This window comes from Necator americanus, chromosome X (assembly GCF_031761385.1).
Source record: "Necator americanus strain Aroian chromosome X, whole genome shotgun sequence".
NCBI lineage: Eukaryota > Metazoa > Nematoda > Chromadorea > Rhabditida > Ancylostomatidae > Necator > Necator americanus.
This window is the reverse complement of record NC_087376.1, coordinates 33,862,612-33,884,357: the sequence shown is the minus strand read 5'-3', so window position 1 is coordinate 33,884,357 and position 21,746 is coordinate 33,862,612. Positions and strand designations below refer to the sequence as shown.

The following is a 21,746-nucleotide window of genomic DNA, read 5'->3' as shown; positions in this document are numbered from 1 at the left end:
TTTCCTTTCCATATTTGTAGTTTTGAATTCTTCAATACTGTACTTTTGAAGGCAGCACCCACTGAAAGTGTTGAACTCTTTGTGGTTACTAGGAGAGTTTTCAAGTGACAAAAAAAAACCGAGAGCACTCTCTACAAATCCAGACATCGAAGGTCTTAGTTCAACCGACGAGACAACTATTTACACTCGAACGAGTAATCAAATGAGAGTTTGTAAAGCAAATTTTGTAACTCGTGCTCATTTCACGAAACTTTTTCTACTTGGCATTTCCGCTATCGCTACCCTACCCTATTTACTATGTTCAGGAGAAACCAAACCGTCAAGAATTTCTGCATTTCGCGCTTTTTAGCAAATGAGGGAATTCTTAAATTTTTTGCACAATTTCTGTCGATAACTGTCCTTTGTCCAAAAATCATCAAGCTTCAGTTTTCAACTTATCAATAGTTAAGCTTATTAACTCTATAATAATAATTTTTTTTGTGCATTATAGAATGATTGAGATCACTAAGGTTTTATTATGTCATAAATGAGCGATTTTTTCAGCAAAGTTTCACACTACTTCATCATTTCGTATTATTATTGTTTTAAACTATTTATTACTACCATTGCTATCCAGTTTACTCATCCATTACTTTTCAAGAAATCCTTTTGGTAACAAGAAGTAATCTTTATGACATTCTTCGATACCAATTCAATAGACTCAAATGATTCCGATATCGGATATTCTCTGTTGGAAATCTTTTTCCAACTACTGTTTTCATTTTGAACCGTTCTGATCTTACAGTTATGCCGTAACAGAGCTGTTAGAGGAACAGAAGTTTATTTAGATACACTCGTCAAAATGTTGTCAAATTATTAAACCACTACTCTGTTACCTTTCTGGGATGAAATGTGTCCTTGAAGTTTTATGGTTGTATTTCGGGAATAGCTTGCATACGGAATGTCTGATTATTCCAAATAGTAGTCGTAAAAGTGCACATTAGCCGTAGCAAAATCAATTTTTCTAGTTTCCTCAACATTTTGTCAGCGTCGTCATCCGGTTACCCTTTTCCGGGCAGACGTTCTCAGTCTCTCATTAACCATGTGGATTCTTTACTTCTTCAAATTATCACGTTAAGAGTACGCATTCCATTAACACGCACGCAGTGCATGTGACAGAAAATCAGACTCGCACCCTGGCGATCTTCTGGAATTCTTCCCGCATCGTCAGTTTAGTATATTTGAAGCGTCCACGAACTGGAACAGATGCAACAAAATGATGCAATATCTCGAAAGTGTGATGTTGCTATTGAAAGGCTCCTTTCATTAAAAATTGAAAAAATTTCTGTTCTCACCTTGTCGCATCACTTTCAACATAAACAAATCATTCGTTGTTTCTTGTCAGAGTACAGATGCGCCGCTGTATCGACACAAGTTCGGACAGCAAGATGGAATGTGGGATGTTTATTATGAGACGATGGTGGTGAATTTCATGATTACTGTAGCGTCTTCCATGTGGGGCTGAGTCATTAGGTGAGGTGAGTGCAGGCGGGCGGTTCGTAATGTAGTAGTGACAACCTCTCGTCATTATCACTCTATTTCCAACTTTTCATGGGCGGGGTTTAGAGTGGAAAAAGGATGAAAAACGAACAGAGAGAGAACGCGCAGACGGAAAGCGCAACAGAGCCGCGAGCGTGATTCGCGCGACCTGTTTTAGACTCGTTCCATCTGTACCTACTACCAGGAATATCGATCCAATTTATTACTATTAGTTGTTTATCACATATTTTTTTTTGCTTTTTTCGGGGCCTATCACTGTATTTCGGCCTTTTTCATCAAGAGCTGCGCTGTCTTTTCCTCTTAAATCCACTCAGATCCTCCTCCTCTACTTTTTCATGCTCTTCGACCGCAACCTCCTATCCATTAGCTCATCCGAAATTCAACTATTTGCTATCATATGTGAGGTGCCTCGTAGCTGACTGTCAACTGCGACTGGCTCAGCGGAAGATTTACTGTCGTCGAAGCGCACGTTGCATACATTTCCGTCTCCTTGTCAGTACTTTCCGCGATATTTAGTTCAAATTTTGAGACAGCACAACAATTTACACCTCGTCCTTTTTTTACAACATAGCGTAGTAGCTTTTGATTAGAGCTGCGTAGTTACTTGTTCTCTTATCCTTATAGTGTTCGATAAATATTCGATTCCTGCTACGGTAATTGGTGTCGTACAAACAACGTTATCAGTTGTGTACAAATTCGCTACAGATGCTCGTTGTTCTATTCCTTGAATAATAATTGTCCATTAAATAATGTGTAAACATTTTCTAATCGAGTAGATGATTAGAAAACCAGAGATGATGGGACCAGAAAAGCAGGCTCGTATTATGTGATAAATCCGGTTAAGAAAAAACATTTTGCTTGAAAATCATGATAAGAAACAGTTTCTTTAAAATGACATTTCTTTTTCCAATTTTTGAAAATGTTTTGGAGCAAATTTACCTCCTCCCAGTGTTGCCTTCTGAGGAGTTCGCTCGCATCGTTGTGACTGTTCAAATACGAGTGAGCTATGTAGGTTTCCTAACAGCCTGTTAAGGCGTTTCTTGCTGTCCCGAATATGGGGAATGTTCCTTGAATATTCATTCGAATAATCGGGAAGTTGTACTTCTTCGCCAAGAACCTAAACGGCCTCCTTGGCGGAACCACTCCTATTTAGTGTTGATTTTCGCATTTAGAAAATTGGCTATGCTTTTTTTTTCTCAAATGACTATGTTGAGTGCATCTAATTTTCCTTCTTTTTTTCAGAAAACTCCTTCTTTTCCCGAATGTTGCCCTCGTTCCGTGCCTCGGTTCCTTACTCCACTCCGTATTAGAGAATAGCTTGTTCGCTTGCACTAATCCTTTTTGACTCTAAATGTTCTGAGATATTACACATAGATTTAAAACTATTTATGCTATACCCCTGTCATCCAGAATTATGCATTTCAGTTCTGAAACGCCGGAGGAGTTATTGATGTATTAAGGAAGTTGTGGTTTCTTCCTGACCAGGCGCGATCATATTTTTTGACAGCGACCGGACGGCGCAACTTCTTATACTGGAAATTTGTCGTGGATTTCTGGACTTTCTAACTCATTGGGCGAGGCGAATCGTTCCGAATTTCTTTTTGTTTTGTAAGTGCCGTTATCCGAAAAATTGAACGGTATTTTCCCTTCATCCATAAAAAACGCTAGCATTTCATCACCTATTCGGCCCACATATTCCAGAGATTTTTTCTATTCACTGGGCTTCTTCACATTTCATAGACGGAGAAGAAATGAAGTTCGCGCTGAGGCAGTTTATCAGTTCACTCTCTCGACCTTGAACCGACGCATGCAATTGTCTTGTGTAACACAAAAACGCTACAGCACACTGTCTATGTTGATTATCCGGGTTTTCGCAGCTATTTTTATTGTTGGAACTTCATTTATAGATTATGGGTATCATCGATGCTCGATAGTAATGATAGTTTTGTTAGTGCTTTTCATACCACTACTGACTTCAGTAGCCGGCTTGGATCAGTACTATTCTAGAGGTGAGCTCTTTTGTTCTTCATTTGGGCGTAATCTACTGCTAGTCGTACCAATAAGTCGTCCTGAAACTGCTCTTATTTTCCTGTATATGTCGGTGTTTAATTACCCGTTTCACGATGTGAATTCAGTTTTTTTTTCACATTTGCGCTTAAATTGCGCACGATATTCTGTTCGTTATTTTCTGCTTTACTAACCAAGCACACGTTTTCCTCCGTTCATTAAAAAAAAAAGACATCATTTGGGCGAACGAATGAGACGGTGGAAAAGGCAAAAGCAGTTGAGCGCTGAAAAAGCGATGCGTTCCCGCATTAACTTTACAACTGAGCAGTAAGATTTATGGATGGAATACATGCAACGGCGGAGTGTACTTAAAAACATGGCCATCATTATGGGAAGACGCTTCACATGGTGATCTTAAATTGTCCATACGTCAGAGGGGGGTGGATGAGAGTCATCCGCGGAGTTTTGCCACAGAAGTAACTCTCTGAAGTAAATGTTCTCTAGAATTAAAAGGTTGTTCTGGGGAATACAACAAGAAAGACGGAATGAAAGCTCTTCTTTTTCCAGATGGAATTCCCCGCTTCAAAACTTTCGAGCGACTCAATCACGAAGTATTTCTCGGCGATAAGGTATGTCGTTCTCAAATTCCCCTCATAACTCCAACAGCTTCATACTGCTTTAGACTAGAGTAAGTAATAATGATGATTTCACATTTCTCTTGTTTCTGCTGTCCGTCATCAATCATATCAACATCGTGCGCTCCGCGCAGTTCTCTGCTGCTATTGCTGCTGCAGCTACATTTCCACTCCAAACAGAGACTTTCATAGAAAAAGAACTCGTCAGAACGAATTCAGAACAGTGAAAGTGAAAATTCCGGGAATTCAACTGTTTAACTAATTCTTAACGATGGGCCTGCTGGTCTTGTTGTAGTCATTCCGGACAGAGCGAATACAGGAGAAGTGCGGAATAGGTAGTAGATCCAAGCAGTAGTACATAGTCGAAGCTGAAAGTGCCATAATCGACTAAAATTATTTATTTTTACTAACTCTTTGAAAAAAGCTGAAGAGGCGTCTAAGAGAAAAAAAAATATATTCCCGTAGTTCCTTGTGAGTAAACATAGATTTAAAAGAATTTTATTTGTCAAAATGAGATCGAGCGCAAACCCGTTCCGGAATCATTGCTCAATTCGCTTCAAAACGATAAAATAACCTTCAGTAACGTGTTTAATTTTCATATTTTCTAAGTGGAACATTTTGGAACTGAAATTTCTGCTATTCCATTTCAGCCCATAAAATCTAAGTACCCTACGTAGCTCTTTGTGATTTTAGACTCGATTAGAATTCTAGCATATCTTTTAAAATGATTACTTGAAATGTTATGGGAGAAAACTTGAAATAAAAATAATTGCATTTTGACATTAAGTAAGTATGCTGAAGTAGATCAAAAAACTTACCACAATGACAGATGTTTGTAGTTTTTCAGATCAATAATTGGTGTTTGTTTCATTTCTTATACTCATAAATTTTTAAATAAATCCTTTCTAATTTTATGAACTATTTCACACACAGACGTTGTGTAAGTATTAAATTCTCTCGATAGTTGAAAGTAACTATCCAGAGAGACATCTTAAGTGTTTAACCTGACTATTAATCCAGAAGAGATCAATTAAGTGCAGAAAAAAACCAACACATCAATTACTTATTTTAGAAGAAACCTTCACATTTACAATTTTTGGTCGCCATTTGTTTTTCTGACATTTTAGGTTCCTTTACTCTCTATAAGAGTTTACGAGTTTACATCTTTTTTTTTTCTATGTTGATTTGATGGAATTTTATTAAACGAAGCTTCATCCCAAGAGTTGAAAGTCAACAAATCACGCAAAAATCCTCAGAAGAATATAGAGATATTATTCGTACTCGCAAACAAATTTGTAATTATTTAGGTCAAGCTAACATGTCTAGCTGTGTCCAAATCTCCTCTAGAGGTGAAATGGTATCGTAACGGAGAACTCCTCAACAAAGATGCATTTGGGCATCGTTTCCGAGAGAATAAAAAGCATATGACACTTGATATTAAGGCGGTGGAAGTCTCTGATCAGGTATACATCCGTTGCACTTATTTCTCGAATCATCCATAGCTGTTTTTATAGGGTCTATGGACATGTAAGGTCAGCAATCATCTCGGAAAGGTTGACCGTAATTTCACTGTGGAAATCATAGGTAGGTTAGCATGGTCTGAACAAATTCGACAAGCATGGTTTTTCCCTCATAACTCCATGTTGTTTGGCTTCTCCTCCTTTCTTGGTCCTTCACACCCATTTTTTCTTTATGTGTGCTGTTTTTTGCATGTTCGAGCATGTGTGACGTTGCAGATTTCTGCGATTATTTCGCGATGCGCTCCGGAGCTGCGTTCGCCCTGCCGCCGGCTTCGATCCCAATGGAATGCATTTGTTTGTGGCAAATTACGAACGACAAGGAACGGCACGACATCGACTACTCGATCGCGACGACGACCACGTGCAACAAGTACGCATCGCGAATCGAGAAACGTGCACGCAAATCCCGGAAGGAACTTGCATGCCTCGATCCACCGTGTGATGTGTTTGGCATCCCCCTGGTGACGACAACGTCTGCGTCGACCACAACCGTGCTAACATCGTTGACGACGAAGGCTGCGACCACATCGACCACAATCGGCGTGACCGCTCGGCCAGCCGCGCATGTGCATGCAACGCTTGTCAAAGGTACGATTACGGATGAATTCGTATGTTTTTAGACCCAGTCAAGCTGTTCGACTGGTTGGCTGAGAACAACGGCGTAAATGTGGCGCATTTGTTACCACAGCTCATTCCATTCCACGAAATGAGTCGAATCAACGAAACGCTCTCGAACTGGAATTCTCTTAGTCTTGAGAAGAAAGTCGAACGTGCACGTCGTATCGTGCAGTCCTACTCTGAAAGTGTTGTTGGTGGGGAACGTTTCCTTATTGTACTCGAAAAACAACAATCTACACCTAGGAATAATATTATCTGCTCTCCGAACTGATACGCAAAGATGACAGAAAATCAATAGTGTGGCGGAATATGTACGCAGTATCGATCAGTGCTTCACGATCCACCAGCAAGCTTATTTTTGTAGATTTAAAAAGAGGGGAATTTTTAAATAGCATAGCTTTACGTTCTCAGAAAAAAACCCAAAAGCGAAGAATGTTAAGGTCTCCAAATTCATGCGAGTCAAAAATGTGGTTCTTGCAGAGTGTTTTTTTTTCTTGTTGATGACGCGTACATTCTTACCCGAGCACTGCTCGATCCTCATCCATACCGCTCCATAAACACGGATTTGTGTTCAGTATTCAGTTCCTGCGCTTTTTGGGATGTAGATGCATTTAAGGAAGTAATCTTGCAAATCATTTTTCTTTGAAAAATGATATTGGATTGGTCTGGAAAGAATAAGGGAAACCCCTCTTCGCAATTCTTTGCCAGTTTTCACTTCACTCTCCACTGATCTTTTTTCTTTCACATTGATATTGATCCTCAACTTATGTGCTTGTAAAACTGTTTCACGGTCCTTCCCATCGGCGACCTCTCATTACTCTTCGATGTTCCTCAGATCATTACTGATTATTATATTTGGAGTAGTCCTCCCGTTCGCAAACTGTATGGTTGATTTTCGGGAACATCATAGTCTAAAAATCAGAATCAAAAGAATTTTCAAAAGAATATTACCCGGGTCATAGTTTTTGGGAAGGCCTAACCTGAAAGAACTGAAGTGACTGTCAAAGTAACATAACGTGAGTGATTTCTCATTTGTTGCACAAAGTATATAATCGATTTGCCTCAAAAGATTTTCAATTAAAGTGAGTAATTGAGATTGCCTCCTGGATTATGTCGTTCCCGGTAGTGTCTGGATTCTTCCGTTATTCTCTTCTAATTTGCATTTATATTAAGATTTTCCGTTCCATTTAAATGAGATTTGAAGAAATAAAAAACGTTCCGAATTAGATTAGCGAATCTGTCTTTAGCTGGCCTCGCGCACGAAGCTACGCACTGTATTTAACTGAAGCGAGTAAAATTGGAGGTTAAGTTGATTCTTTTTTATATACTGAGGGTTTGGAGGTAGTTTCTTTTTTTTGTCTAAGGTCTGAGCAAGCCCCCTAGAGCTCAAATGATTCAACATGTTCTGACTCTCTTCATTTTCAACCATTCTCTTGTCAATTATCTTACTCTATAATTTTAAACCCTTGAAATTATCTCGAATAATCTTCGTACTATATAAAAAGACCCATTTGTTAATCTTTACGGATTTCGAATAACTAAGTCCTCAATAATATACATTTCTGCAGTAATGTTATCACATTTACAATGTTGAAAGATGTGGATAATCAGCACAGTTTTATTATCTATCGTTTCAACTATTTTTTGAGCTTCTGAGATCCTAGGAGTTCCCGAGCGTCGTAGCTTAGTATGCAGTTGAATGTGTTCAGCGATTTAAAGTGGCATTCGGCTCTTGCTTGCATCGCTTCCCATATTTGTGCGAAGAACATTTTATGGGAATTCAAGTATTATTCCCATGAAGCAATGCTATTTCCCGACTCATTCAAAAGTGATGTATTGATTATGGATGGCATTGAGTAGCAGCAAAAACTATAACTGGCGGAACAGTTTCAGTTTTTTGTTGCTTAACCTTTAATGTTGACCGGAAATAGCAATAATCAATAATTAACAAAAACTGATTTCGGCTGTGGATTCGATTCGTGCTGATCGTCTATGTAGCAAATGTCTATGTAGCAAATTTCTCTAATTCCATTTGGAACACATTCGAGAGAAGACAGTAAAATCATTTTTCTTTTTTTTTTTGAGGGAATGTCCAAAAAGAAATGAGCAGATGCATTGGAACATCGGAAATAATCCAAACTTTTGCATCCAGTGTTCCACGTTGTTTTAATGAGAAAAATCAAGACTTTTTTTGAAATAAAATCCTAATTAATTTTGTTTGTTCATATTACTTTCCTTTCTTTAACTCACTTAGCAGTTATTTCGTCTCTTGTATTGTACTAGTGATAATCTATACAGCACTCCTTGGGTTCCAGTGAATTAGGAAAAAATATAAGCTACAAATTGTATGAAGGCACTAAGTAGTTTTCTTGGTTTTGTTGTGCCGTGCAATTGACACGAGAGCGACAAAAACGCGCGAACTCTTCGCGACAAACCAAAATCGAAAACAAATCAATCGATACAAATCGAAGAAAAATGAAGTATTGCTCGAGAATCAGTCAACTAGTTCAATAACCTATTTTTTATTATTTATCAATCTGTTTGTTCATTTCTAGGAAGACATACAGGCGAAAGAATAGAAAGGACAAGGAGATAAAGGGATTTGTTTGAAACAACAAGACTGTTATCCGCAAAAACACATCTATAAAATCGATTTTATCCAGTTACTAAGCATTTGCTTGGCAAGAATCACCTACAATGGAAGAAAGCAACTGGTTAACGTATCGAAATAGTAATAACTTAAACTATGTCAGAAATTGGCATTCATATGGGAAGCATGATGTTAACTGAATCAAAATAACACATACCAAAATTCTGACTGACTGTTCTGCACTAAACCATTTATAAAAATCATAAAAAAAGGAGATACGCATTTAAAACATGTCATAACATTATTTTAACTGAAAATAGCATTACAGGAAATTTTCGAGGTACGCTACCGCCAAGAAAATGGCGTGATTCTGTTGAGCGTAGATCACAAGTAGATCACAAAAGAGGAAATATGTCATGACAGAGCAATAATATGCTTTGTCACAATGTTGGTAACTTGTTTAGAGTTAGCGTTTGCGAAATTCTTTTGATGGCAACTATGTAAGTAACTTGAAGGATGTGATCCTACTGACTCTCATACGCACTGACGCCTCTCAGCCTCTTTGAGTGTTTCTGATCTTTCAGAAAGATCTTTCGAGTCTTTTTTTAATTTTTCCCTAGGTTTGTAGTCAAAGTTGCGCACTTTCACCATTTAATTTTTGTAAAGTACGTTCCTACAAGTACCTACGTGATCTCAACTTTGAAAAATTCCACAATCTCTGCTTTTGAAATATCTTCGTGTTATGTTACGGCCTCAATAAAAGAGTATCAAAGGAGTATAAAAAAGAGAATACTCATGCAATAGAGAGGAGGTCAAAAACGAGAATTAAAGGAAATAAAAAAAAAACGCGTATGCGTCGTATGCGTCAAAACAATTTTAGATAAAGGTCACCTTTTAGTATTAAAAGTTTGTTTCAAAGCAGTTATCAAGAATTTAATGAAGTTCTGAGACATAGAAGTTTTAGTTTTAAGTTTTTTTTATATCTCAACAACACAAAAGCTAAATGGTGTTAAACTTTTATTGTAGGTAACTAATCCTCCCTTTCTTGTTTTTTTTTGGTACTTTAGAGTGGCAATAAAGAATTTTTTCTAGTTACTTTACCGATCCATTGTACCAAAAGAATTATTGCCATCTTAAGGATCACTTCGCCTTGTTATTACGCTTCGTAGCTTTTATGAACTACTGTTTGACCTACCGTGCTAAAATGCATCTATCAGTTCACAATGTATGGGACATAGAAAGAAGAAGTCTTCCCTTTTTCAGCACCACTTAAAAAATAAAATGAGAACATATTTCGAACATTCAATAAAAACCAGATTTTAAGAACTGAATAAGACAGGTTTTGAAGCAAAATTCGATGTTTGGCGGGCTTTATTTTTCCATATTTCAGCTTATTATGCGTTTTTGGTCATACTCCTCACAAATTACGTCTCCTCCAGATCGCATCGTTGATGAGGGCGAAAATGAAAGGACGACATCCAGACTCCGAGAGGTTAAGCAACGTCGCCCAGCAAATATCGTTTCCACTACACAATCATTACCTACGTATAAGCGACGTATGGTAGAAAAGGAAGTCAGTTATGAGCCGCCACCTCCGGAGGGTAGGAATTGCTTTTCTTTTTTTTTGTGTTGCAGATATATTTTCACTGATATATAATGACTTATGCATTTTCTGTATTTCATATAGTTCTCTGGAAGAAAAGAGAAACCTTTGTACCCTTCTAAGCTACAGTAAGAGTATATATGGGATGTATATGTTAGTGTGGACGTTTGCATTAATGTGCACCCCATTCTGCTGTGTAAACATATAGAACGTACCGCACTGTGTAAGCCGTGCAGCTCATATGTTCGTCAGCAATCAAAAACTCTTGAAAAGCGACACGTTTACACGACCTTGAGGAAATACAAAGGGACATTCCCTACAGTACTATGCATCTACAATAAGAGAGTGAATTTGGCGAATTTGTTTTGAAGAAAAAAGAAAAGATCTGTGGTCTTCTTGAAATCTCGTCAATCATTTACGAGCCAATCCTTTTGATTTCCGTTGTGCGATTCATAATGATCTCTGAGAATCAATACTGATGAGCGTACGCATAGACAACTTCACGGAAAAATTGTAGTGTACTAGCCCTAACAAAGATCGATAGGAATGATCGTCGTTCGATCAACAGGCTGATCATCCAAAGACATCTAATTCCCACTTAAAGGAAAGGATGACAGACTCTTGTTTTCTCAAAAATTTCCAAAACTTCTGATTCTGGATTAGGGTTAGAGGTTTCTTTGTTTTAGCTGAGAGACGAAGGCGCCTCAATAACGTCAATATGATCTATCTGTCAGGAGCGGAACAGTAGAAACATTCATTTTCCTCGCTCCTCAACTTTTTCTTTCTATTTTCGCGTAATATTAGTCGAAACCCCACTTATTCAGAGTCAATTTTTTTTTGAAATGCTAAGCCTTATACTTCTGAAGCTATTTTTTTCTTAAATCAAACTATTAGTTACTGTAAAAATAAGACCCAAGGAAATAGTTGTGAAGAAAGATATGCTTCTAGTCACAAATCCTTTTTTGAGGGATACCTTTGTTTTCCAAATTGTGGTTTAATTGAGAAGCGCCGAAAACGCTCCGAGTTTCACAGGAAATTGATCGCATCCCATGGAACCATATCTTTCATTCCTGATCATTCGAGAAACTGGTTGCGCTGCGGACAGAGTAGAAAGGGCTTCTCGCCAAAAAAAAGAGGGGAAAACTATTACTCGAAAATTACAGAAGTTAGCAGAGGACTTATCGCTTGCTTCGGACAAATGCTTAGCTACATTGTGTGAATCATTCCGGATTCAAATAATGCGTCGAATTTTTCTTTTGCGTCATGATAAGATTTTTATCCTCAAAAGGAGAAACGTTAGGCAGTAATGCATGATTCCATCAGTGATAGATAATAGTAACAATTGCAGTTAAACCCACGTTCAAGGACGGTGATGAGACCTCTCGGAGTTTAGCCTCACCTGCCGGAAGGACTGTTAAATTAAGCTGTCGAGCCACCGGCTATCCAGAACCAAGAGTAAACATTACATAATTCCCATTCGTTGATAGGCCTAATCTGCCCAAAACATTTTGTAGGTAGTATGGCATAAAAACGGTGCGATAATCACTGAAGCGAGTCCGCGAATGACTGGTGCAGATTTTAAAATCCGTAAAGGAATGCTGGAGATGGAAGATGCGGCCGAGAGCGATTCTGGAAAATATATGTGTGAAGTACGAGGATGAGAAGCCGAAAAAAAAGCAAACGAAAAAAATCAATAAACCCTAATTTTTTTTTATTTAGGTGTTCAATTCTCTTGGAACAATTCGAAGGACGTTCAATGTCACAATCATCAATCGTATGCGTGGACCACCCATTATCGTGCCGAACATTCTTGTCAATCAAACGGTAGCTCTTCTGAGACGCTCATCGATCTCTCCGATCGATAATCAAAGATTTTCAAATAGATTTGTTCAACAGTTGTACGGATTTAGGTGAACGTGAATGGTACTGCAGTTTTCAACTGTCGTGTTGTTTCCGATCTCACTCCATACATTTTCTGGGTGCGAATCGACCGTGTCAATGGATCATTGCACTATTACAATGAAACAGCTAAGGAATACATGTTTAAATACACGGAAATGGATGCTATTGAGGTGATGATATACCGAAGTCACTCCTTGGTCGAGTCACTATTCGAATTTGTGAGAATTAAACAAAATAAGAGATCAGCTGTACCTCTAACGCGTTATGACGTCTTCTCATAAAACAGGTTCTATGTCGGCATTGAATCACACGTAGACAAATCTTTCGGAATATGAACAATGAATTAGAAGGGAAAAATGCAGAAGGAAAAGAAAATAGTACGCATTTTCTTTCAGAACGCAAACGTTGTCACTAACGATGATGAATCCACCCTCACATTGGTGAATGTTACACTTGAAGATCAAGGAATTTATGCATGCATCACTGGGAACTCGCTAGGATCGGTGAGGCTTACTATTTCCTATGCAAAGGATATGTGAGAGTCAATGTTGACCGTAATCATGCACGTATCTACGTTCTTCCACATTTAAATAAGAACAATTCGTCCTGGAATAAAGGATCACACAAACAAGCTTGTCATGTTCTATAGTGATCTGGATCCGCTTAATCAGAGCATGAACCAGTATCTTGGTTTTTAAGGATATTAACTACAAATTACTCCGATAGGTAGCGGTTAACGTGTGCCTACCTGTGCTCACCTTACTGTCGAATTAAATAATAAACATTTGGATTTTATAAAGCTGCAGCAAAACTCTTTTACCTTACTCAGTTCCTTCCAAACTGTTCGGTCATAAGTGTCGGAGATTTAGCGTACGAACAAAATGATTTCTGTCAAAAAACTGCGAACTAAAAAAAGACACATAAAGTTAGCTTTCCTATACTTGATTTCCGGACTTGACAAAATGGGTAGTATTAAAGATGACGACTATCTTCTTCTTCTGACTTTTTGCCGGGATTTTCCATGATTTTGCACAATTAGACCTACAATTCTGCGCTAGGCAAAACAATATTTTTATACTAATATTTTTATACTAATTTTTATACTTTTATGCTCTCATCAATTCATTAAGAAAAAATAAAAATTTCATTGATGGAAATCACACGCGAACAACTGCTTCTCTCATTACTATGTATCTCCAAAAAAAAAGTTGATTTTTCATATTTCTTGCCAATTTTACCAGCTCAAGGAGGTTTCTTTTAGGTTCTTGCTAATGCTACACTAACAGTAAATGAGTTTCTTGGAATGGTTTTGCTAACTGGAAATCCAGAACCGGAGTATTCAACGTGGAGCATTCGTGAGTTTTCCTTCTTCTCGCCTTTTTTTTTCACACTTTACTTTTCCTTCCATGTCCTTGGTTACCATGTTTAGTTAGTTCGATGTAGCTTATTTACAACAACAACGGACAATGTTAATTTACGAATTTTATTTCCATATATGCATACATTATATTATGAATATTATTCTGAACTTTATCAGTAATCACATCTTTATATTACTAACAAGTCTTCGAAATTTTCATACTACTGAGATGATTATTAGCATTTGTCTCAGACTTGTGCTTGGTTCATCTCCTCACGAACCACAGTCGGGAAACAAGATTGTGTTGTAGTCGTTAAAAATTTACCTTTAATTTGTCTCTATACAGCTGAAACTATAAGATCGGACATATTGCAGAGTTTTGTTCCCAAAGAAAATTAAAGAACTTTTCCACTTTAAAGAGAAAATAAAGAAGGAAGATTCAAGAGAACCAGTCCAAAATTTCCAAGAATCTTCTGAGAATCCTCTGGTACCTAATCGTGGCCCAACCTTATTGTAACGAGCGATAACTGAAAGATCTATCACACAAATTCATTATTTTTTTAAAATGATTTTCAGTTCTGCTCCTCCTTATCGTCATGCTACTTTCACTTATGCTCAGTCTTTGCGTTGCCTATTACATCTGTTTCCGTATCACTAAAAAACGCCGAGATCTGGAGGACCGTGTAGGATTGATGCCAAAAAAGAAAAAGGCAACTCGAAATTTGTGGAAATTTTTCTTCATTTCCCCAGTTGAACTAGTATTGCTGTTTTTAGGTGGTAGTAACGCATAAACCGTATCCAGATGAAAAAGAAGGATGCTCGGATTTGCCGTCCACATACCAAATACAGGCACATTTCCTCTACTCCTCGACATTTTATGCGCACTAAATTAATCCGTTCTAGATAGTTGAACAAGCACCAACATCCAAAGGACGCCGACCTCGCCTTAGTTCTGATCTTACGTTGCTCTCGGACTACGAGATCGATCCTGATCCTCAGTGGGAAATCGAGAGATCAAGATAAGTTTTGAATCTGTTGTAGACTGAGACCTATCGAGTATTCGAGTATTCAAATTTAGCTTCTGAATTCAAAAGTATTGCGGTAGAGTTAAGGCTCTTTTTTTGTGAACTGTCTTTTTATTGGGGAGTGTAGCACAGTTGTAAGAGATCAACACAACATCCTTGCGATCCGTTGATCGATTCCTTCAAGGCTAACTAAGCCTTGATCTCTCCAGAATCGATATGTTTGGGAGTACAAAACAATTGAATTGAACATCAACAACATTAACTCGCAGGTTGCACACTTCTACGATTCTAAGTTGGGATCGCGCAAGCTAGCGCATCCTAGAACGACTTGTCATCTTATCCTTCCATCCGTTATGATTAAATTTACTTTGCAACTGTTATTTATAAGCTTGAACTGGTCGACATTCTTGGCGAAGGCGCTTTCGGTGAAGTATGGCGAGCAAATCTAAAACCGGATCGCAACGACAGCAGCATCCCTCTTGAGGTAAAACTCTTCCTACTTCCTAGCTTATTTGGAGGATCATAGCTCTAATTCACAGGGCATTCCCGTTGCCGTGAAGAAACTCAAGTCATCCGCACACGAGAAGGAACTCATCGATCTTGTTAGTGAGATGGAGACCTTCAAAGTGAGTTTCTCGCTACAGATTCAGGATAACGTTATATGAGGAGGGGAAACATCAAAAATAAATTTCTTCCGCGATTACAATGAGAACCTAAACATTTTGAAATTGAGAAATTTTGAGTTCCTCACACATTGAATATTATTTTTTTTCTCAAAATTAACTTTTTGCGCACATTGATCATGGTCAAATGCAGATCATTGGTCGTAACGAGAATCTTCTGCGGTTGATCGGATGCTGCACCGGTTCTGGACCACTTTATGTTGTTCTCGAGTTATGCAAGTACGGGAATCTGAGGCGAGTATTAATTTTGAAGGTATTAACACGAGATAATAGATTTACGAATACCTTTTCTAGAGATTTTTTGCGTATTCACCGTCCACGAGAGGACAAACAAGAGGCAATGGCTAAGCATAGCGGTGATTTGGCTGACTATTTGGAACCACGAAAATGGTCCGATAAACGCGATAATCAGGTGTTTAGACAAGTTCATTAGCAACGACAGTACTTGATTCATGGTTCAATTTTGTGTTTTTAGGTCGTAATTCATAACATCACTCACAAACATCTCGTCCACTTTGCTTACCAAGTCGCAAAAGGAATGGAATTTATGGCTAATAAGAAGGTCCAAATATTTCCACTAAACCACCTCCACTGTTTAGAAACAACAACAATTTTATCTTTCCAAAGATTACATGGATTTTTATACCACTCATTTTCAGATAATCCATCGTGACCTGGCAGCAAGAAATGTGCTCGTAGCTGAAGGTTTCATAATGAAAATATCCGACTTTGGCTTGTCTAGAGATGTTCACTGCAACGATTATTATCGGTGAACATTTTTTTCTTCCAGAAACAATTTCACCACATTTTCCTCTTTTTTTTTGAAGCATTCTTGAAAGAGAAAAGCAAAGAGTATGTGTATACTGTAAATCCTAAAAAAAAGAGGGATAGCTGACGAAAAAATGTAATTCGTATACACACAAACTTTATGGACAACTTTGGGTGATATTTCGTGGACAATGTTGAAACAGTTGCATTGGAATATACTCAAATTAGAAATACTCAATAGGAATAGTGTAAGGGTGAAGTCTTCTCGTTGCGATCTCGTTGATCAGAATCAATCAGAGTTGTGATAGCTCCTGGAGAACCTCAGGATTACTGCTACTTCACCGAACCAAAATAGTACATAAAGAGAGTGGACTTCATGTAAATCGCAATATTTGATGCAATAAGATCTTCATCCGCGTAACGTCTCGTTTTTCGTGGTGATCTGCGAATGATCGTGTGCGCACGTGATCAGGTTCTCGAAAGAGCAGTGATCGATCTTTTTTGATCTAGTCGCACAACTTCCGTGAATGAGGGAACAGAAAAATTAGTAAAGATAGGGGGATAGTGTAGTACCACGGAACCAAGCAGTGAAAAAAGCGCCACAGCCAAATATACGTACAGGAATTGAGAGGAACTCGCATACACTTCGTCCCTGCATAAAAAAAATTGTACCGAAACCAATCTGGAGCAAATTTGGCGCAACGCACATTCTTCTTATTCTTTACACACATTTCCATTTTTTCTACACTTCCTCAATCGAATTCGCAACGAGTTCAACCGGTTGAACACATACAGCGCCGTGGATAAATCCTCCAGCAATGAGTGCATAAAATTAAATGGTTTCGCTACATCTCCGATTTGATTTCCGATGTTGGATTTGATTCCTAGGTCGCAGTAATCTCAATACTTCTTCAGGAAGAAAGGTAATGGAAGGCTTCCTATTAAATGGATGGCATTAGAAGCTCTGGATTCTCATATGTATACAGTTGAAAGTGATGTGTCAGTTTTTTTTTTCCTAATCTTTTTTACATGTTCTGTTATGCTTCTTCGTAACCAAGTATATTAGTGCGACAAATTTCGCTGAAACTTCTAAGTGGCAATGTTTTTGAATTTTTTTTTTTGTAGATGGTCGTTTGGTATACTACTCTGGGAAATAATGACTATGGGTGGTACGCCATATCCTACCATAGCAATGCCTCAGTTATACTCAGTGCTTAAAGGAGGTTACAGGTAAGTTCGTGGTATTACTAGATGTAGACATTGCCTACCGGTCTATCTTCTTCCTAACAGCTGAATTCTAGGATGGAACCACCGCAAAAATGTCCTAGTGAAATCTACGATCTAATGGTGTCATGCTGGCAGGTTAGATTAATTTATTTCAGCTACGTGTTATATGATCTAGGAATAAGAGTAACGAGTTTTTAATGAGTGTCAAATTAAACTGATCTCAGAGACTTTCGATATTTAACTCTCTATTTTTTTTTCGTATGGTTATGTACCTCTGGACAGTGCTGCAATGGTTGATCAATAAATTACGTGATCGTTTACGTCACACCCACCTAACCTATTGTTTATTTTCGTTCCTTGCTTAATTCCTTAAAATTTGCTCAATACCTGACTAGTGCCATATTCAGGAGAAGCGAGAAAAACGTCCCACTTTCAAGATGATCGTTGATTACTTGGACTGGATGCTACAAGATGCAGATGTAAAGGATTAACGCTGGTTTCCTAGTTTTTCCTCGGAAATCCTATCGATCTTTCCATTTAGACCGACACTATATTCGATGACGCTGAGGGAGCTCCTCCTCCACCTTCTAGTGACAGTAGCCTCGGCAGAAAACTCCGTGCAAGACCTCTATCCGCACCAGTTTTCCTTCCATCTGATGTATTTCCGATAGATTTTACGACTTTTACAATTGAATTCATCTTACGTGTTTATTAACGAGAAGCACACGGTTGGGAATTTCAGCCACAGCACACCATTTGTGACGATAATGTGGATGGCGGCGAATCTGCGTTGATCATGGGCGATGCAGCGGAAGAATCGGAGATCCTGCAGTCATCCGATCAAGAACATCAATACTGCAATCAACCGAATGATCATTCTGCTTCCACCACTCCTCGGCTTGTTAGGCAACAAACGGGTAACAACACCAATGTCGAATTTTGTCGTAGTATTGCACATTGTGGTTTCGATTTAAGATCCAGGATCAAGTAGATTTCACGTAGAAGAAGAATCAGACTATTCTGTTCCTCGAGCTGTTGCTGAAGTAGCAGCACCGTCGGTGGACTCAGCGATTGGATCTCCTGCTTGGATTGCTCCTGAACTCTCTACACATACTCACTACTCGGTCCCTTTTTTAGGTATCACGGGTTGTTTTCACAGTGTTTTTGCAGTTCGGTTTCGGAGCACCATATAAAATAAAACGTAGAACTGAATATTATTAATTTAGGCGAGCAGGGAGCGGCGCGAGTTGAGTCGGCGTACATGAACGTGGCTGGCCATCGCACCACTCCCACCCGTTTTCCATTCCCTCCAACCCCATCACTAGCAGAAAGCACTTTAACGTAACGTTTATCCATTGAGTTCCTCTTTTTCGATCTCGTCTTCCTTTTTTTGTTTGAATCCCTCATATTTTGTCATGGATTGTGACTATGTTACAGGTATTCTGACTCAGGCACTTTTGAGCCAAAGACACAATGTTCGTCTTATCATGGCACAACAAATCAAGGTTTTATGCCGTCTCCAAGCGCTTTCACGTCCGAACCGGTTGCTAGGAGGTTCGAATTATTTCCTCCTGTGAATGTTGCAAAATGAACAATATTTTTTGCTGCGTTTAGCATCAGTGGAAAATGGTACTTCCTCGAAAATCTCAAAATAGCTCCATATTACTATTCATTCTCTATACAGATTAAAGATCACTTTTTGCTAGAATGGCTTATACAGCCAGTGCATAAACCTACTACTACCTTACTAACTTATTAGACCTACTCACCTTTACATATCTTACACTTTAAGAATAAAAAAAAAGTGAAAGTTGAAATTGTTTGATCCTTCGAATCTGCTTTCATTTCACAATTCCCTTAATTTGGCAGTGAAGTTTATTTCAGGATTGCTAGTTCTCGAGGTGAAACTGTAGCAGTCATCACTTCTTTGGTGTAACCATTAGCGTAGATAAAGGTTGTGTTTCACATTTATTGCGGAAGAAATTCGATGAACTCCATACATTTATTGTTAAAATATTGATACTCGTAGCTGCGTTCTTGTGATGCTATTTCTTCCTTTTTGTCTGACCTGTGCGCACTATCGATAGAACTAATTTGGGAATGATGGTGATTTTTTTTTTGGAAATATAAGGTGTTGTCAGCCATCAAGTCTGAGTTCCTTGTAGTTTTGAAGAATTTAATTGAATCTGATGTACTATTAATTTAAAAGCTGGGAGAGAGGTGCAACTGTATCACTGAATACATGGATCGATCCCCACAGATCATATTGCTCACGTGATCTATACCATGGATCTTCACAAATTTTAGATCTCTTGTGCGGAACTTTAAAAGCTGATCTTCGAAACATATTCTTGTGATTTGGATATGTTTTACTCCCAGTTAACCTTGATACGAGGAAAAATCCCCGAATGCCAGGATCACTTTGAACTGGTCACGTAGTGCACTGACGACATAGCAGCCAAGTATCATATTTAGACACTCGACCGAATCGCACTGTTCTTCCGGTCGTGGTGGATCTAGTCTTCTTTCGAGTATCGACGGAATTGAAAGTGGTGTTGCTGCATTTTGTCGGTGAGCAGTGTTCCTAATGGATTTTATTATTCGTTGATTGGGGAGTATAAGACCTAGGTCGCATTCTTGTACTCGTATACTGTTTTTTTTTTCTCAATAGAAAAAAGTTCTGACGATCGTATTCTCTGTAAATGGGTGCATGTGTTCGATTACATATTGTTAATTGTGTTAATTCCAGACTGGAGTACAGCAAATGCATGCCACCGGAACGTCGTCCGCTCACGGAAGAAAATAAAAACCTCCGACCTAACGTGTAGGGCCCGAGAAGCCATTTGCCAATTATCGAGGTTTCTTCTCTTATCATCTCTTTTTCTTCTCAATGCCATTCTTTCCTCATCTTTGCACAACTACACATGTTTGCAAAACATTGTACTGTTTCTACTCTTTTATATGTTGTTATTAACTTTGTTACTTCCCGAATTGAACAATATTGATGTTCAAACACTGTACAGTTATTTTTGTGTAACTACAGTGACAATGTCATATAAAAAGAGTAACTGCTTGCTCTTATCACGAGGTAATTACTGAAACCTAAAGACTTCTTTCAAAGGTTCTTTAGAGTTCAGTTTATGTACAAGGTGCCCAATCAAAGGCGTAATCTGAAGCCGGAAGTTTGGATTATTCAAATTGAGGATAGTTTGTCGTTTCGCTCAAAGCGTTCTTTAGTTGCTGCAAATATTTCTGAATTTTATTTTTTCCTCTCATCAATCACTACTTTTCTTATTAGTAGAGGGCTGCCGCGGATGTTATCGAAGTTCGCAACTATTTTCGATTTTGAGCGACGATGTGGGTGCTAACTATATTGTGCAACATTCGTATCCTAATCCTTTCCTTTTTGCAGAATTTCTATTATCCGACGAGATCTTCCTTTTCTTACTAAATGAATTTTTCGTCGAATCCTATCCCTATCTGACTTTGAGACATTTTATTTGTAAAGATTTTATCATTTCTTGTAGTTCCAAAGATCTTGTTTTTTTATGCACTTTTTATGTTAAAATAGTGCTTGCCTTTTAGCATTACTGGCTGTGCTTATTTATAGTACTCGTTCATTGGTACGTGCCATGACCATGTAATACAATCCATGAATTCCAGAATTCTGCATTTGTTCAATAAACACTTTTCATTCTTCAAGGTCTGGACTCGTATAATGTTTTTTCACAATTCACTGAAAAATACATGTCTTACTTATTACTAAGATCATTACATATTACTAATCATTCACAAAGAAAAGAGGTTCAGAGGCTCACATCAAAAAGGTGGATAAGATACAGATGCCACCAAAACTTGCCAGAAAACCGTTCCTGATTCTTAGCAGCATCTGGAAATATGCCCCCAACACTTCTTTGACGGATGGACAAAGTCAACCGATCAATTGTTTTCGATCTACGCTGACGGTCAGTCGGAAATCGACCGTTCGGGTTATTACGGATAAAGGTCTTCATGTACCGCCCTATAATCCGAGCATGTTTTTTGTAATCACGAAGGATTGATTTCATCTAGACCAATAGATCTAAGCTCGCAGCTTTGAGAAATCGGTCCTTAAAAAATGAAATGAGGTGCTGACGGCATTACGCTCTGAGATCAAAGTCAAGTCAAAGCAATCAATTGGTAAAAACACTTCTCTCAGAGGAGCATGAACTCTAGCGCTCCTTAAAAAAACACGTGATCATGATCTCTTAAGAAGTTCCAATGAAGAGG

The 21,746-nt window shown here is 38.3% G+C and overlaps 1 protein-coding gene across 2 annotated transcripts; it reads left to right on the top strand.

Annotated features, from left to right (window-relative positions):
* Window positions 1-1,391: 1,391 nt before the first annotated feature.
* On the top strand, window positions 1,392-20,305 carry RB195_026259 (uncharacterized protein; the record flags this gene model as incomplete). 2 transcript variants are annotated; one of them, XM_064214732.1, is made up of 34 exons in its annotated part: window positions 1,392-1,462; window positions 3,047-3,147; window positions 3,447-3,548; window positions 4,114-4,175; window positions 5,489-5,644; window positions 5,696-5,765; window positions 5,918-6,289; window positions 10,349-10,510; window positions 11,861-11,967; window positions 12,027-12,161; window positions 12,232-12,336; window positions 12,423-12,584; window positions 12,810-12,917; window positions 13,676-13,769; window positions 14,351-14,484; window positions 14,549-14,623; window positions 14,678-14,723; window positions 15,216-15,283; window positions 15,339-15,425; window positions 15,616-15,716; window positions 15,777-15,894; window positions 15,958-16,044; window positions 16,142-16,251; window positions 17,166-17,249; window positions 17,376-17,480; window positions 17,552-17,612; window positions 17,885-17,956; window positions 18,019-18,135; window positions 18,220-18,394; window positions 18,453-18,614; window positions 18,704-18,818; window positions 18,915-19,031; window positions 19,953-20,048; window positions 20,227-20,305. In XM_064214732.1, the coding sequence occupies 34 exons, from the start codon at window positions 1,392-1,394 to the stop codon at window positions 20,303-20,305; spliced, it is 3,816 nt and encodes a 1,271-aa protein (XP_064070612.1). The 2 variants fall into 2 exon arrangements, with proteins under 2 accessions (XP_064070612.1, XP_064070613.1); XM_064214731.1 differs by lacking the exons at window positions 1,392-1,462; window positions 3,047-3,147 and adding an exon at window positions 15,069-15,091 and having other exon boundaries at window positions 3,476-3,548; window positions 14,678-14,772.
* Between the last annotated feature and the right edge of the window lie 1,441 nt (window positions 20,306-21,746).